Genomic DNA, 18,032 nt, shown 5'->3' with positions numbered 1-18,032 from the left:
TTCTGTTTCTGTTGTAAGATAACGGCGATTTCTCTGTGACTTATAAAAGCTATATGTTCATTTCACTTCATTTAAACATTTATTTCGGGAACTTTCACTGAATTCACACATTTGTTGGGCCTGCTTTAAAATACCTCCATGGTGGTAATGAGGGTGGGACACGTTTCCCCATCTAGATTGACCCTGTATATACGAGCATCCAACCCCCGCCCGAGAGCTCACTGCACTTCCTGAGCTGCTGCTACGCTTTGAATGAACTCACTTTTTGGGATTAAATTTAAAAGAAAATTGAACAATCAAAATATCTTAACAGCAGCAATAAGTATCAGCTGTCATCAAATACAATGCAGAACTGTATTATAATGTATTATTATAAGCTTGATAGCTTTCCGTTTTGACATTATTATAGATAATAGAAGGAACAGGAGCTGAGCCTGCTGTGCGGCTTGCCATACTGAGTAACACTGTTAGTGAAGAGCAGCAGCAGGCTTTCTGTTGAGCTGATAGCAATCAATTGTGAAATGTGCACAAATAAATTCTCTGATGCTAATTGTGATTCCTGTTGAGCCGATGCATTCTATAACTGTCCCAGCATCTATTAACTGGTAAAGATGGAGGTGTGTTCTCCTGTAAATACACAGAAGAACACAAGTGCACTTATATAATTAAACACGGCACAGCTGGAATTCATTACAAAACAACAACAAAAAGGCTTCACACACACACACACACACACTCACACACACTCACACACACACACACACACACACACACACACACACACACACACACACCAGCAAAGAGGGGAACCATGAGCCTCTAAAAAGACTGTTTCACACAGAGTGAGAGACGTGAGAGAGAGGGTGAAACACCGAAAGAATCTATTTTGTTCTTTAATGAAAATTCTTCCCCACACACAGAGCAAGCACACAACGCTGACAGATGACAGATGAGGAAGAAGAAACCAAACCACTGTCACCACACTGGTAGCACACTGTGTGTGTGTGTGTGTGTGTGTGTGTGTGTGTGTGTGGGGGGGGGGGGGGGGAAACGCACAGTTCAATTGAGGTTATTTTGAAGAGTCTTCAAGGTGATGCATCACAGGTGAAAGGTGGTGAATGAAATGCTAAGCCACCACTGCTCGTAGTGATGTTAAAGACCTTTGAATTCATTCAGAATCTGAGGAGTGCTCGGTAGGAGGATTCATATTTTAATAAGAATGCATACATTTGTATAGCAGGACATCTTCTTCACTCAGTGGATGAGGTCTGAAGTCTGCCTGCATTGATGACAGGCTGACACTGTACATTCACTTTGTGTCATTCATCACCTCAATCATCTCCATAACCTGGTTGTCATGAATGTTTACTGAAATTTATAGAATAAAAACAACATTGTTTCGCTATGCGCAGCGGATTTTGGACGTGCATAACAGTTGAATATGTCTCCAGACAGAAGCCCTGTACAGGTCACATGGGTGAGACAGGAGACACTGTGACAGGCTGTACAACAATGCTGAGGAGATGAGGACACCTCCCTGTCTCCGTCTCTCTAGTCCATCTATTGTTTTTGTTTGTTTGTTCTGTTTGTCTTTGCCCTGTAAAGCGTCTTTGGGTATTTTGAAAAGCGCTAAAGAAAATTGATGTATTATTATTATTATTATCACATTTATCACGCGTTGCAAAAGCACAATTACAAGTGTGAAAGACAATAAATGAAATAACAACTAAAAGAAGCATGAATAACATTGTTAGTAGTGTAACATAGATAATTAAATAAGTAAATAAAATAAATAATATATATCATAATCATCATAATCAGCAATCCAGTTAGTGTTGGTGCAATCTTGAAGTGCAAGACAAACAGTTCTCTCTCTCTCTCTGTCTCTCTCTCTCTCTGTCTCTCTCTCTCTCTCTCTCACAGAAGAATTCGGGGCTGCAGAGGTCAGGAGCAACCTCTCTCACATATTCTACCATTTGTGTGGGATGGTTTCTTTCACCTACGCTACAGAGACACACAGCTAAAACTCTCCTTGGATCTTTGGAGTTTACTAGCACACATGCTCAGCCTGGATTCACTCTTGAAACATTTGGACTGCCTCAGATCAAACACTTAGCTGGTGTGTTCCTACCACACCTTCACTGAGGGAATTGTGCAGCATGTAGTGCACAGCCTCAGGAAACAACGGGAGTCTCTTTCTACTACTCCGGCTTCCCGTTGGCCTGTTTGGACACGACACGCACAGAGACTGTTTTACCAAGGCAACATGGTCACCATGACCGCCCATTGGTCTCTTTTCATCAGACTGGAGAGAAATGGAGTATCAGTCCCCCAAAAACGAGATTCAAGTATGTCATGGGGTTACAAACTGTAAATGGAGAAAAGTCTTGAAATGGACATTTGTATATCAATTACTCGTTTTTAAATTCTCAGTTTCCTTCATGAATTCCGAGGTGACAAACGGTCATTTTAAGGGTGAAGCATCCCTTTAAACATCTGAATATCAAACATCAAGGTCCTCATCAGCTCTGGAGCCAGGCCGTGTGTTCTGAAACACAGAAACATTTGTCTCACTCTGCAGCAGAGACAAAACACATCACGTACCCGATCACCACCTTTACAACCACTGGCTTTAAATGGCCTGTTTCAGTGAGTAACAACTCATTAAATCCAACATGACGGAGTAAAAAAGGACCTCCAGTGGTGAAGTGAAATCAATGTGCAGCCTGTCTTTTGTGCCATTTATTTCAAATCAACCGCCACAAACAATGTGAGAGCTATTCCACTGACTGTGTGACAGGAACCAACCGTAGCATTGAACAGACTGTAATGGTGCTGGACAAGCTGAACAGCACTTCTCACAAGTTGAGAAAAAAAGAGCTTTCTATAGTAAAACGTATACAAAACTCATACAAATGCTTTATGATCTACTTATTATCATACATCATGGATAATCACTTTCATTACTGTCTTCAACCTGCATCTGTGACTCTGGTCTAGTTGTTCACACCTTCTGTGAACACGCAAAAAAGGCTGAGGTAACACCAAGGACACCTTGTGCACCGGGGGGCTGGTGTCTATTTCAGACACCGTGTGCAAAGTTAATTTTAGAAGAGGTTGTTGTCCAGATTTCTACAAAAACCAGCCTGACACACACACACACACACACACACACACACACACACACACACACACACACACACACACACACACACACACACACACACACACACACACACACACACACACACACACACACACACACACACACACACACACACACACACACACACACAGCCAAAGCCCAACACCACCAAAAACATACAATGTGTTACTCAGGTGTCGTATCCACCCGAGGGCCTCTGTGTCTCTCTATGTCTGTCTGTGTCTCTCTCTCTGTGTGTCTGTCTCTCTCTCTGTCTGTGTCTCTCTCTCTCTGTCTGTGTATGTCTGTCTGTGTGTCTCTCTATATCTCTGTCTCTCTCTCTCGCTGTCTGTCTCTCTCTCTGTCTGTCTCTCTGTCTCTCCCTGTCTGTGTCTGTCTCTCTGTCTCTCCCTGTCTGTGTGTGTCTGTCTCTCTGTCTCTCCCTGTCTGTCTCTCTCAGACTGCTTATGTTTACAACCTGAATTTGATAAGGTTTGTATGGAATGTTGATTATTCACAATTCACTCTTCCTTCCGACAGCGTTGACAGTTGCCCTCCACTGATTCATGTGATTCATGCTTAATAACCTGACTGCAAATGTTACTGTTTTCAAAAGCAATGTGTTTGTCAGATAAAAAACTAAAAATTAATTTGTAGGCCAGGCCACAACACGCTTTACACATTAAACAAAAGTGAATCAATAAATAGACAGTGGGACGAGCCTGTCTGCCTGTGTGGCTGCTTTCCTTGCAGGTGTGGCAGAGGATCGTCAGGCAGAGTGGGGACACCTGAGGCCATTAACAACACTGGCCCTGTGTGCCAGAGCAGCCTTTATAAAACCCTCTGGATCCTTCCTGAGACACCCACTTTGGTTTTGGTTGCGGTTATGGTTGGTTTCGACACTATACAACACTGCACACTTCACACGCACTCACTTACACTGCTGAAATGACTGACTTCACATGTCACTGTTAGTTTATGTTTGTCTTTTATATTACTTTAAACTTAATAAATAATTCATCAACTGCTTCATTGAATGCATCTCCCTTTTTTGTCATGGCCGTTCGGCCCGGTTTGTGACAACAGCAATAGATGAGAAAAACATCGAAAACAATACGACTGAAGAGCAGAGTCCGATAACAAGAACATCAAGATAAAAGAATAAAAGTTTAATAATCAAAATGATAAAATAATGATAAAACCCTCAAATATGCACGGAGGCGCATATACAGTACATGCTGCGGCCGGTAGCTTCCATGAATTTCGCTACTTTTTATTAATCCTAATTTTGTCGTTTTTTTCCGTGGTTATGACTGGAGCACTGATGACATATGACAGGATACATTCATCAGCATCAGAAGAGGAAGTGATTAAGAGCAGCGGACTTTGAGACGATCACAGCCCACCGTCGACCACCCAGCCAGACCTGCAGCACCAAACGCCACCAAACTGCCCCATGGAGGAGAGCCCAGATGCAAGCTAAGCTAACAGCTAGGCTTTAAGGCTACTCCACTACCCAGCCTACTGCTGGCTGTCTGATGCCCGGTCGTCGAAAAAAATATGATGGATGAAAGAAGTCTTCAGGCTAGATCAAGCTGCAGTGGACGGGCGGACAACAGGACAGAGAACAGGACTCCGGTGGGACCAGAGGAGGACTCTGTGTTTACGTCATGATGCTTAATGCTCAGTCAGAGTTGATGGATAATGTTTTCCTCATGTTTCATTTTTAATGTGAAAACAACGATTTCTGAAGTCAAGAGTGAACTAACGCTCAAATTGGCATTGTAGTTATTAATAGCAGCTACATACAGTATGCTGACCACGTCTGCTGACAGAGACATGTGAACCCAACGTTAAAGCTGATGCTGCTCCTGTATCACACCACTGGCAGCTCCACACCGTCAGTGGGACTAAAAACGTCTCACTTGAAATGGCACAGATCGGTGTTTGTCCCTCCCAGAAACCCAACTTCAGTCATTTCTAAATAAGCACAGACCTCTGCTTTCATGGAGCACACAGAGCACAAAACAGCCAAGCACTTCATCCGGCCTTTGGACGAGGTTTATGTTGGTAATCTACCGATAGCAGATGTCATTCCACCCGGCCAAATCAACTGTCACCCGCTAAAATGAGAGGCCTGTTGTCTGGTAGTTAGCGAGCTAGCGGCCGCATGTAAGGCAATCCCTCTATATCTAGCAGCCGTGTGAACTGACACCACAGGTGTCTGTGTGTGTGTCTGTGTCTGTGTGTGTGAGCATGCGAGATGTTGTCAAAGTAACGTGACACTGGGATGAAGTGTGTGACAGCAGGGAGGAGAGAGACTGTAATTGTGTGCTGGACAATATTTGGACACATTGTGTTTTGATGCTTTGTTCTAGAAACTTTAACGCCAATAAAGCCAGACAATTCTCACTTCTCATATTTGTATTTATTAACTGTGATGTCTTTGTTTTTCTATTTCCATCTTAAGTTATCTTCACTTATCTGTATATACTATATTAAATACATTATAAGATGTCTTTAAGTTAAAGTTCAGCCAACTTATTTTCATCTATATATTTTATTACAATGTTGTAATGCTACACAGCTCTGTTCACACATTTCTGTATTCTTCTAGAAATATATTTACTTATTCTAAGTACATTTTTATCATGTTTGTATTTCACAATTGCCTTTTGAATGTAAACGTGTGTTTCCCATGTCAATACATTGAACTGAATTAGAGAGAGAGAGAGAGAGAGAGAGAGAGAGAGAGAGAGAGAGAGAGAGAGAAAGCACAATACTGTGTGTGTGTGTGCGTGTGTCGTTTGGTCAAACTTAGTCAGCACTGACAGTTTTATTCTCCACCTCCTGTCCCTCAGCCTCAACACACACCATAACTTTCTAGCAACACACACACACACACACACACACACGCACACACGCACAGACGGACAGACTGGAGCAGCAGGCTGGGTTGGCCCACTAAACAGTGACTTCATTGTACAGTTTATGCCAAACAGATTGCAGCCCCCTCCCTCCCTCTGGTCTTCCTGTCCAACTGGAAAAACAGAGAGGGGAGTGGCCACGGCTGCACTGCTCTGAGGGAATGTGTCTGAGTGTGTGTGTGTGTGTGTGTGAGAGTGAGAGTGAAAGTGAGAGTGAGAGAGAGGAACTGTTTTTACTGCTCGGTGGGGCTCAAAGGTCTCCAGAAGAATAGGCAGCTCTGTAGAGGCATAGTGGTTTAAGAATGGAGGAGTGTGTGTGTGTGTGTGTGTGTGTGTGTGTGTACATCTCCGAAGTCTGACGTTAGCAGTGCCAGAGGAGTGAGGCTCCCACTTCCCTTCTCTTCAGATGGCTGCAGTTACTGCTGATGTGAGAGAGTGTGAGAGCATGTGTGTTCTGGTTGTGATATGGTAGTGTGTGTGTTGTTTTAGCTACATTAGCTTAAAAATCTAAATACATCTTGAGTTAATGGAATCCGCTTATATGTCAATAAGAAGTATATATGGAAATGACAAGGACTATCTGTTACAGCACCAGTTGCAGTTTTGAAAAACAGTCGCACTGGATACAACAAGAGCTTTCATTTGCTAGTTTGTTCTCTTCATCTTCCAGCCCGTTATCTGGTGTCGGGTGGGTTAATTAAGAGGTGTCATGGCAGCTGAGCGTGACTGCCCACTGTGCTCCAAGGTGTTAACAAAGACGACTTCACTTACGGCTCTGCTTTTAGGGACTACATGCATAGAGCTACCAGGCGGCAACCTCCGGTTCTGAAGAGGGAAACCAATGAGGAAGTGTCTAAAACCTGCATTCTCTCTAGTGTCCACCAGGGGGCGACTCCTCTGGTTGTATAGAAGTCTATGAGAAAATGACTCTACTTCTCTCTTGATTTATTACCTCAGTAAACATTGTAAACATAAGTTTATGGTCTCAATCTCTAGTTTCAAGTCTTCTTCAATACAGCATGATGTTCATTTAGTACATTATGGTCCATTTAGAGTCAAACTTGACCATAGAGAGGAATATGCTTTAGGGCGGGGATACTGTGATTGACAGGTTGCTACCAGAGACGTATACACATCTCTACGTCACTCCCCTGCAGTTGGCATATAGTCACTTTCCCTCACTGGTTGCCGATGGCCGTGATCCAAGATGGCGGCGGCCCAAACGCCGAACTCGAGGCCTTAAAACGGCAGTCCACAAACCAATGGGTGACGTCACGAAGACTCCTTCCACTGCTTGTATACAGTCTATGATAGCTACACGGTAACTGATGTGCACCATCACAGCTGTGTTCTCAATATGCGTACTTCTCTGTACGTCATCAGTCTCAGCCCAAGTACTGTTCCAATTCAAATTTCGCATCGAGCCAAGCACGGTCCAAATGCCTGGATGGGGGTCGCTCCGCCCATTTTATCGTGTATGCATCGGAGGTGACTTGTCTGTACTTGGGACAGCCAAATATCCCAGAATGCATTTTGCACCAGCAACAGGAAACAATGACGGAGGAGAAATCTGTCAAGGGAGTTCTGGACAGGACGCAATAGGAAGACAGAATTTGAGGACAAGGAAATACTTTATTTAATGATGGGAGAGCATGCAGGATCGACAGGGTGGTTCTCCGTGGACCGATACCGGAAGGCAGGCAGGATTACTGTGTGGATCCCTTGGTCCGACACAGGGCTGCAGGCAGATCGACGGTGTGATGTCCCGTGGATCGACACCGGAGGCAGGCAGATTAACAGGTACTCGAGGCAGAAGACAGTACCGGGTTGAAGCCGGTCCGGGAATGAATCCTGTGACGACTACTCCGGCATGAAGACTGTATGGACTGACAACACAGGTCTGGAGGACCAGGGTTCAAATACTGCCCAGATCTCGTTAGTAGGATCTGGGTCTGGTGTGTCAGCCCGCAGGAGGTGATTAGCTGAAGTGTCTGCAGCTGTGTGGCCATGGGAGGTGTCTGGTCTGACAGGGATCCTGACAAAATCACACAACTGGAAGTTGAAACTTTCGAAATACTACTGTTGTTAAGTCACAGAAAGTCATTTTAGGATGTTTTTAGGCGAGAAGTTAGTTGTATAAGCATCAAATCTGTGGTCGGTTTGTCAAGATTCAGCCGATTTAAAAATCTGCTCCGACAATTTCGGAGATGTGAGGTGTTGCTAGCGGGACCGGCAGTAATCCAGCACCGGGGGCTCAGCGCTCACGGTGCCCGCCTAGAGCAGCCTGATCTCGGCGAGTCTTTTTGACTCGCTGCATCAGACCGGTTGATGAAACATCTTGTGCTTGCTGCAGACCTTTAATGGACTACATTGTGACTTGTTAATAAGAGTCTTTAAGCTGCATTTTTGTTATCAAATGAACACGATCGACTGCCATATTGACAGTTAAAATACGCCCTCCTCTCACAGAACTAACAGCCAGATGTTTTGGCTTCACTTTCGGGGAGCTGTGCGTCCACGACGGCAGTCTGTGAAACGATTACCCGAAAATGACGGCTACAGTCCAGACTAGAGTAATATCCTGTACATTACTCAATTTAACAGAGAGGCAAAAACCAAAACGCATTCAGGTGAAGAAGAACTTGATTTGTTAATTAGCATGTAGCACATGTAAAAGTAAAGTAGCGCTCTGTTTAATTAACTGGGAAAGGGCAATAAATATATTTTGTCCCTGAAATAAATGAATAATCGTGATGAGTAATCATGATCCAAATATTGATCAGAATAATTTCTCCCAATCATTTTGGCGATAATCGTGCAGCTCTGTCTCATAATAAACAGACAAAATAAATGACAGTCTAGCAACAAGCACATTATTCCAATAACAATGCTAGCAATAGGCTACGTCTGTGATCTCTTGACACATCATTGGGCAGCAAATCTCTGCACATTCAAAAGAGACCGGATCCGTAAAATCCCCATCCGCGCTACAAAACCAGAGGAAAAGCGGAGCGGTGAGGAAACCTCAAATGTCAGCACAGAAAGCAAACAGCCGGTGCACTGGGCCACGGCGGTGGACAGCCACAGAAAGTCAAAGCGTGAGTCACCAGAAGACACGGCAACAGTGGACCTGACTTCTGATTGGCTGCAAACAGAAGTGGAGAAACAGAAATAGAGTGCGTCTCTCTTGGTATTTGCACTTGTCTCAAGCGCACCCTGATGACTGATAGGAAGAGTGCAGCACACAGCCTTCCCGTCTGGGTTGACACTGAGTGGAACACGGTGTTCCAGCCAGCACAATGCAACACACACACACACACACACACACACACACACATCCCATCACACTCTCATCTAACACACAGCCGCAGAACAGAAGCATACATCCCTTTGATTTACTGCCGATTGTGGAGCGACAGTATCTATGCTGTGTCTATGTATTCATCAGTATAAACGTGTGTGTGCGTAATTTATGAGCCAGCCGTGAGCACTCGTGTGTGAAATCACACGAGAGGACAGACATGTTGGCTTTATATCCACGTTAAACCCCAGCAGTGTGGGATCCATATGGAGCTCAGCGGCCGACCTCGGCGGCCCTCCGTGGCTGCGGTGTCCAGCCCAGTACCTAATGGTGAATGACTAATTCTTCATTAGAGGATGAGATGCAGTAACAACGTGTGCGTCTGCCAAAGGGACTGTTTGAAGCCAACAGAAAGCGTTTATTCCCTTAGAGAGAGCAGGTAGCTTTGCTTTGGTTTGTTTCATAGTGTCAACCAGAGACGGCTCACTCTGAATCCACTGTCCTGCTTTCAGTAGCTATCTCACTCCTTTTGTCAGAGGTAGGAAAGGATATAGTTCATTTGGCCTATCATTTCTCCTTCTAATTATTACTACCGTTTGTTTTTTTTACTAATTCTCTCATTTTTTATTATTTTTAATGTTTTTAATTCTATTAATATATTGTAATTCTTAGCATCTAAGATCTCTTTATTGTGTAATTCTATTGTCCGTCTGCCCTTGTTTGAATGTGTTGCATTTTCCTTTATTATTTAGTAAAGTACTTTGAGCTACATCTCTTTGTATGTTCTGTGACTCTGTATCGATTCTCAAAACTCTGCAGATTTTGAATTAATAGTTTACATGCAATCATGTGCCCTCTCAAAGTAGTGCTGTGTAGATTTCATGCCGTGTGATCTTTATTCTGTTTTCCGAAAATTTGATTTAAAAAATGGCGATGTATTAAATGTATCATGATATGTATCGTATCTCCTGGCTCTTGCAAACACACAGCCCCAATGTCTTTCATGAGTCACCAACGTTTTTACTCTTTAAAAACAAAAATCTGTAGGAATCATCAATTGGAAGGGCTTGATGACCATGTGGTGCATCCTGGAGTGTGAGTGTGACCCTTACCTGGTACGGTTGGTAGGCTGAATGGTCAGACAGGAAGTCCAGCTGTCGGTCTAACAAGAACTCCACTGCTGTTACCGATGACAGCAGGCTCTTCTCCACCACTGGCTTAAACGCCTGCACACACAAACAAACGGCATCGTCAACAGCAGCACACAAACAAGGACACGGGAGGTTGAGTCATCTATTACATAATAACAATGCATGTTGAATAAAACACTATGACAGGTCGACTTATCAATAAGTCAACTTATCAATAAGTCGATCGACAGAAAAACTATTTTGATAATCGTTTGAACATTTAAGTACTTTTTCATGCCAAAATGGCAGAAAATGCTGTTTGCAGCCTCTCAAATATGGAGCTTTCCCTGTTTTCTCTGTTTTATATCATATCTAACTGAATATCTCCGGGCTTTGGACTTACAAAACAGGACATTTAAAGACCGTGGACTTTGAGAAACTGGGACATTGTCCACCATGTCTTCGACCAAACCATAAATCGATTGACCGAGAAAACAGATTTGTTTTTAGACACAATTAAAGGATGATGAAAAATAATTGTGACTGGTGCGCTACTGTAAAACAGAATGTGGGAGTGTTGGGGCAGAGGAAACACAGGAGTGAAGAGGGAGAGAAGAAGAGATTAGAGGGAGGACGGGATGAAACGAGGCAGAGAGGAGAAAGAGACGGAGCCGTGAATACATTAATAAGTAGAGGAAGGCTGACAGTTCAAAGGCAGTACGCTCCACTTTGATGCTGCCGCTTTCTCACACACACACACACTCTCTCTGATGATGTCTGTCAGCCTGCGGCCGCCTGAGCTCAGCTGTTAGTGCTGGTAGGAGACAGTCCACATTTCCTCTTCATGTCCATCTGTACCGATGTGAATGTAGTGCAGTCAAACTATTGGAGAGAGTCGTCTTAACCACATCACTTCTGATTTTCTATTTCAGAGCTCCATATCAGTCGAGTACGGCTGGAGAGGAGAGCCACGGCAGTGTGTGTGTGTGTAGCGGGGGCTGGTGCGGCTGTGATTTATGGTTACACAACAAGGTCAGTCTGATAGAGAGATGAGAGGTGAGAAACCACTGTGCCCCCCCCCCAAATACAGTACAACACACTCACACACATACACACAAGAGGCAGGAGCACATTCACAAGCAAAACATGACCCCAGTGTGTGTGTGTGTTGCTCTATGTCTGTCCGTCTGTTACATACAGGCCACACAACTGGACATTATTTGGGAAATTATTTGTTTTTCATTTATTTATCTGTCCCTCCTTTGGAAGCAGAAGGAGTCTTATTTTGCCGGAGAGCCATGAAGGCCTCGATAAAGCGCCCATTGTCATTGTGGCGACTGTTGCTGGATACCCAGAGCTGTGACTTTACCAACTGTAGTTACTGTGATCTGAACAGAAAACAGCAGGCCTGCTAATTCAGGATTATAAAAAAGCAGGATTCAGACAGGAAACCCCGCCCCCTCAATCCCTCCATGAAGCCAGTCCATCGCTGCAGCAGTGGTGCCCACAGAGAGGCTGCTTTGGAACATGAACACTGTGTTTCTGATGCGTCCCTCGCATTCGTCGCAACAAAAGGTCAACTAATTGCCGCCATGAGAACTTCCCAGCATGGTAAAATCCTGTCCCAGTGTTTGTGGCGGTTGATAATCTTCAAGCCTCCCTGCTTTATATTTGTGGTTATGTTGTTTACATGTGACAGGAAAACATGTAAGATAAAAGCATTCTCATGAACTACCCAACATAGAAATGTACTTCTTCTATTGTAGGGTAGAGGCAGTGCAAATGCATGATGGGAACCTGACAAGGTTTACAGTATGTTAATACTGAACACAGGAAGTCGGCTTGTTACCGTGACAACCGCTGCAGAGTGTGTGTGTGTGTGTGTGTTCTGAAGGAGCAGCAGAAGAAATGCTCTGCTGTCCAATCCCATTCTGATTAAAAGAGATGCAGGTCTTAGATTAAATAAGGGTCCACTTACTAGCTTTCAACAAGACATTTGATCAAAAATGTTTCTTGTTAACATGTTGCTGATGAAGCTCTAGGATGTGGTTGCAAGCTGCAGAGAAAGCGGACCTTGAGTCTATCTTTGCACTCCATCAGGGACGAAGCCTGTAAAACAGGAGAGAGGGCCCTCTGGAGAGGGCTAGGAAGTGGACCGTGAATTGAGATGAGTTTGTCAAACTAGTATTTCCAAGTTAGCTTGGGTAGGGCGACATTGGAGAAAACAGCAAGAGTACGCTAGATTTAAAAAATCCTCCAACTGAAAAACCCAGTGCAGTGTTGCCAACTCTTTCCCAAAGTAGCTAGCATCACTAGCTCCAAACGTCCCTAAAAATCTAGCGATTCCTCCCAAAATTCATCAAACAACGAACATGGCTGTTAGCACTCACAGCTGTCAAGCTAGCAGCTTGTGGAAGACTCCGGTGACGCGCAATGAGTGCTTTGGAAAAAGTTGCCATAGAATAGTAAAGGTTCAAATTCCCATTTCCATGAAATGCCATCTGTTAATGAGACGGCATGAACGATCGAAAGCTGGAAAACAGCTCCTAATGAAACGGATCTTTGTATGACTACAAATGAACCTTTCAGTAATAACTCGCATAACGGCTGGCTTTATTGTGTACTACTCACACCTAGCAGTCAGAGCTTTGGTTCTTCGTCTTTTAATTTCCTTCTTTGGGAACAAATTGGTTTTGTGTATATTGTTTAATTTGTAAAGACTCCTTTATCAACCGAATTAAGACCAACGCAGTCAAGAAGCAGGCTTTTGCTGACTTTGATAGCTAAAGAAAGACTACAAATAATAGCTCAGCAGGATGTTCATTTAGGTACATGAATGTGAATTGAACAGTGAAGCTGATGATAGGCAGATGTGTGCTGCTAAACCTGCTCTGGGTTCATCTAGGCCCAGAAACATGTCAGGAGAGATGGAAGACATTTCATTTGTAGACTCAACCACAGAGCACGGCTGCCATCTGTGGATCGCTGCTCTCATTCCTCTCTCTCCAACTGAAAGGACCTGACAGTCCCTCCATCTCCTCTAAAGGACTTCACACACACAAACACACACGCATACATACACACACAAACACATCCCACTCGACCGCAATTGGGTCACATCTGCCAGTGTGCCTGGAAAAAAGCATTCTGTCACTGCGTATTTCCAGACGGGAAGCAGCAGAGTGGATGAGACGCGTTCTCTTCGACGCACATTCAAACCGGCGGACACACAGAGACACTAATGTCTCCGTAAAGAGAACCAGAGACACGGTGACGAGGCATATTCTCACACACACACACGCACACGCACACACACACACACACACACACACACACACACACACACACACACACACACACACACACACACACACACACACACACACAATGAGGCAGGAATGACGTGTTAAGAGGACAAACATGAGAAAACTCCTTTCTGAGGAAAGTAAAGGCAACACATCTTCCTTGCTGTTCCTCGCGTGTGTTTAATAATTTATCGGAAAAAATGCATCAGAATGTAAAGGAGATGAAGAGCTGATGATGGAGCTCATGCATCGCTAAGTGACCTAGAGAGGCTACGCCACACACACACACACACACACACACTAAAGCTTATCTGATGAAGGTCAGAGAGAGACACAGGCAGATAGAGTCAGATAGTTATATATATGTAATAGCCTGGATGAACATTTCATAAATAACACCACATCAGAGGGGTTCCATGGGAGACAGACCGTAGATGAGAAGCCTTTTCTCTCCTGCTTGGTGTCATCTGACATGTAATCTACCATCCGGGTGTACTGGGTGCTCACCCAGGGGCCCAGGATGTTACGTTTCTAATTACATCATCAGGAAAGCTATAGGGTTAACTGGTGCAGGTAGAATACCCACCTGGATCTAGATTTCAGTGGGTGGTTCATAGCCGAGGTCGACCAATAGTGGTTCTTTAAAGGCTGGTACTAGAACGATAGCTTGGAGCCGGAAGATGTGGATGAAACAACGATACCTATTGAGAGCTGATATATTTCATATATTTGAGAGGTAACTTGCGTGTGGAGAAGTGAACTGGAAACGGGTCAGATATGAAATCAGCTGTTCTCGGGGAGTCAGGAGTATCGGGAGTTAATCACATGCACACAGGCGCACAACAACGGTGATGTACGCCCCCGTGTGACGGGTGGGATCGGCCACTAACGGGGCCTTGTTTCTGCGGATAAAGAGAGTTTGGTTATCGTTGGAAAAATGAGGATACGTAACAATACCAGTACACTACAAGTGATGGCGATGGAATAGAGTAAAGTACCTAACTTAGTACAGTTTTTTCTACTTCATTTGATACCCATCAAGTGAATGAAAGCATTCAGTTGCGTAAAATGCCACCACCACCCAATTCATATTTTATCAGACGCCAGAGTTGCTTTGCACAGCCATGCTTCTGAACATTTTGGTGGCGTCTCGGCACGCTGGACCGCCAACTCTATCAATCGTAGCTGCTGCGATGGTGGGCCAATCACACGTCGCATTACATCGCAGAACCCTTGCAGTGATTGGCTGTGATCAGTACCATAGGTCAGCCTCAAAGGTTTTAAGTACCGATACCCAGCCCTAATAGTTTACTGATCAGTGTGGGGTATCGGTCTATGTAGTGAAGCAGAGGAAGAGCAGCTGGATGGCGACGACAGGGAAGAACCAGCAGGTGAAACTCCAGTAGCCAGAAGGACAGAGGCATCAGCAGCAGTTGCCAAAGAAACCCCAAGAAAGAAAGGTAGTGATCAACTATTTGCTGTTTATGTGGGCTGGTTATTAATTAACTTACCATATAGCCACACAACAACTACACCCTCGCTATGTCTGCACTGTTAGCGCTGCACCGTTAGCTTCCAGCCCCAGGCTCAGCCATCTCTGTGTTGTGACAATATACATGTTCTGAATTCCACACTGTTTGGCATTTCTGTTTAATAAATGACTCAAAAGATTAATAAATTACCAAAATAGTTGAATATTGATTTTCTGTCAATGAACTTATCATTAATCCATAAGCATGTCAGCAATATTGAAGTCCCCCCTTTGGCCTCCAAAGAGCAAAAATAGTTTTGTGATATTTTAAAAAACAAACTCACATGGGACAGATTCTATGTATGATGAAAGACAGAAACATGATTTGTCATCTCTTTCATACAGGAAACGCTTGTATTTACACTGATCAATAAGGAAATGAAGGTTGAGATGGACCGGCGTCACTGCTTTGGTGTGACTGGGGTTTGATGAGGGTCAACCTGTTTTCACCTGATTTCACCCATGAATCTAAATAAAACAGGTTGAAGGGGGGTGAGGGATGAATGAACAGGAATAATGTTTCTCTCCATCAAACAGGTGGCTGAGTGCCACCACCACATTCAAGTTGTCCTCCTCTACAGGGAAGCAGCCGGCATCAGCAACAGCTACTGCTGGCAGCCCCACAGTAACAAGCTACATCACACAGCACCACAGACTTTCATCTTGACCTTCATCCCAAAGAACCATGCTCCTAACAAATAAAGGCCATGCTATGTTCAACACCACAAAGCAGAATTACACAGCTGTTAATCAGGCAACAAACAGCTCCACAGTAGACAGCCCATCTGTTCCAAAAAGGCAAGTGTATAAAGATTTTAATTATTGAGTTTGTGGGGGGAGCATTCCAGAGAGTCATGACAACTGCCAGACACAAAGTGCATCAACAAAGAGGAAGGATGGCTTCAACCTGAGAGTGAAAACGAGGAATCTAAATACAAACACATACACAGTCAAATGGGGACACGCCGCTGCACTCATTGGAGTTTAGGACACAGAGCAAAATATATACTTGCTGAAAAGGAGGAGTCAATCACTGTGTAGCCCCGCCCCTAAAGCATCGCCTGCTTTATGGTCTGTTTGACTCTAAATGGACCATAATGTACTAAATGAACATCATGCTGTATTGAAGAAGACTTGAAACTAGAGATTGAGACCATAAACTCATGTTTACAATGTTTACTGAGGTAATAAATCAAGAGAGAAGTAGAGTCATTTTCTCATAGACTTCTATACAACCAGAGGAGTCGCCCCCTGGTGGACACGAGAGGTATTCAAGTTTAAGGCAACAACAACAACAACATAAAATACAAATCAGTCTCCGTAAACTGCTGTTAGATTAATAACTGTCAAGATGATGGAATTACCTTGTCAGTTACTTCTGTCATCTTGTCAGGGATACACCTTGAGGTGCATTCAAAAGCTCATCAAACATGATGAATGGGGGTACTTCAGTCATTTAGCATGGCACTTGGATAAAGTTGAGGGACTTGCAAGAGACAGATTCAAAGCGGCACAGAGGGAGATATCCCAACGTTAAATTAGTTTGGCTCCAGAAACGCTGGATCCTACACTTCCTACAATGCAGCTAAATTGCGTCTTTCATAGAACAGACAGGCACTTTGGGAACAAGCCCTTTTTTACGGGATTGAAAACCAAAGGTCCCACAGAGACAGATCAGGGATTGGGATTTCAAAAAGTTTGTATGTATTTATTTCATTGTTGAACTAACATCCCTTCAGTCGTCCCCCGTCCAAGCTGATCAATGACTCAGCCAGGCAGCCGGATGATGCTATTTGGCTGAATCCCCAGGTATCATAAAGATAAGTAACCGACCTGTGAATAGCCAACTGTTTGATGCAGGCTGAGATGGAGTCTGATGCTGCTGTACTGTATGACTGTACTGCAGCAGCCTCCCACTCCTGCTACCTATCCATCAGCACTAACTGTAACCAGCATCATTTAGCTGTGTGCCGCACTGATAGTGAATATTCATGTGGTATGTGCCTCAAATCTCAGAGTGAAAGCCTCCGTTATGAATATGATTCATATTCCTGTTTCTCTCCTTATGTGACAACGCAATACTTTTCCCCCAAAAGGGGGCGTGCCTTAGAGATTGGCCCACATCTTTCCAATTCCATGCCCACAGTTGGTAGCTGGACTTGACGGCCCTGATGACTTCATTGGGTTTGATCTCTCACTCTTGTTTAAGCTTCTCCAGAGACACAGAAGACGTTCTACAACTGTTTCACAAGCTGGTTACTACTTCTTGTGACAACTTTACAAACTTTTGTAAGTAAATTTAGTGCAGTGTCTGAATTTAGCAAGAGTGTAGGGCTGAGTTACGCAAAACAGAACTAGCTGTGCAGGTGCACACGCCGTGGATTTGTCTAAAGCTTCTCAAAGCCGATGAAATTGCGATGGAAAAGCCAAGAGACACTGTTAATGAGAAACCGAAATGTCCTCACTGTGAGCCATGTTTAGTGCTGAGCAGACACACCATGTACTGGGACACATGAAATGATTCACCACCTTCCACTCTCACAGAAAGATGTTACAACTAAATCAGAAGAGCAGCGTAGGCTCGTGATCAGAGTTTGAGGAAGATGAGGGTTATGGAAAGGTCCATGACAGAACATAGCGAGAATTAAAACTACTGAGTTTGGGGGGGGGGGCAAAGGAATAAACTGGAATCC

At 44.0% G+C, this 18,032-nt stretch overlaps 1 protein-coding gene across 5 annotated transcripts in view; it reads right to left on the bottom strand.

Moving 5' to 3' along the window:
- The window catches only part of jmjd1cb (jumonji domain containing 1Cb), a 134,695-nt gene that overhangs the window by 31,962 nt on the left and 84,701 nt on the right, over window positions 1–18,032 (bottom strand). For 3 of the 5 annotated variants that reach the window (XM_076092937.1, XM_076092942.1, XM_076092940.1), the window contains one exon: window positions 10,486–10,599. In XM_076092937.1, the coding sequence (XP_075949052.1) occupies window positions 10,486–10,599 (114 nt within the window). Of the gene's footprint in view, window positions 1–10,485; window positions 10,600–12,481; window positions 12,502–16,703; window positions 16,826–18,032 lie in introns of those variants that run through there. The other 2 variants (XM_076092938.1, XM_076092941.1) reach the window with 2 other exon arrangements.

The sequence above is a fragment of the Anarhichas minor genome, unplaced genomic scaffold (genome assembly GCF_050575085.1).
Source record: "Anarhichas minor isolate MPS153535 unplaced genomic scaffold, ASM5057508v1 ptg000017l, whole genome shotgun sequence".
NCBI lineage: Eukaryota > Metazoa > Chordata > Actinopteri > Perciformes > Anarhichadidae > Anarhichas > Anarhichas minor.
The sequence above is the reverse complement of the archived record's forward strand: the minus strand, read 5'-3'. Positions and strand labels throughout refer to the sequence as shown.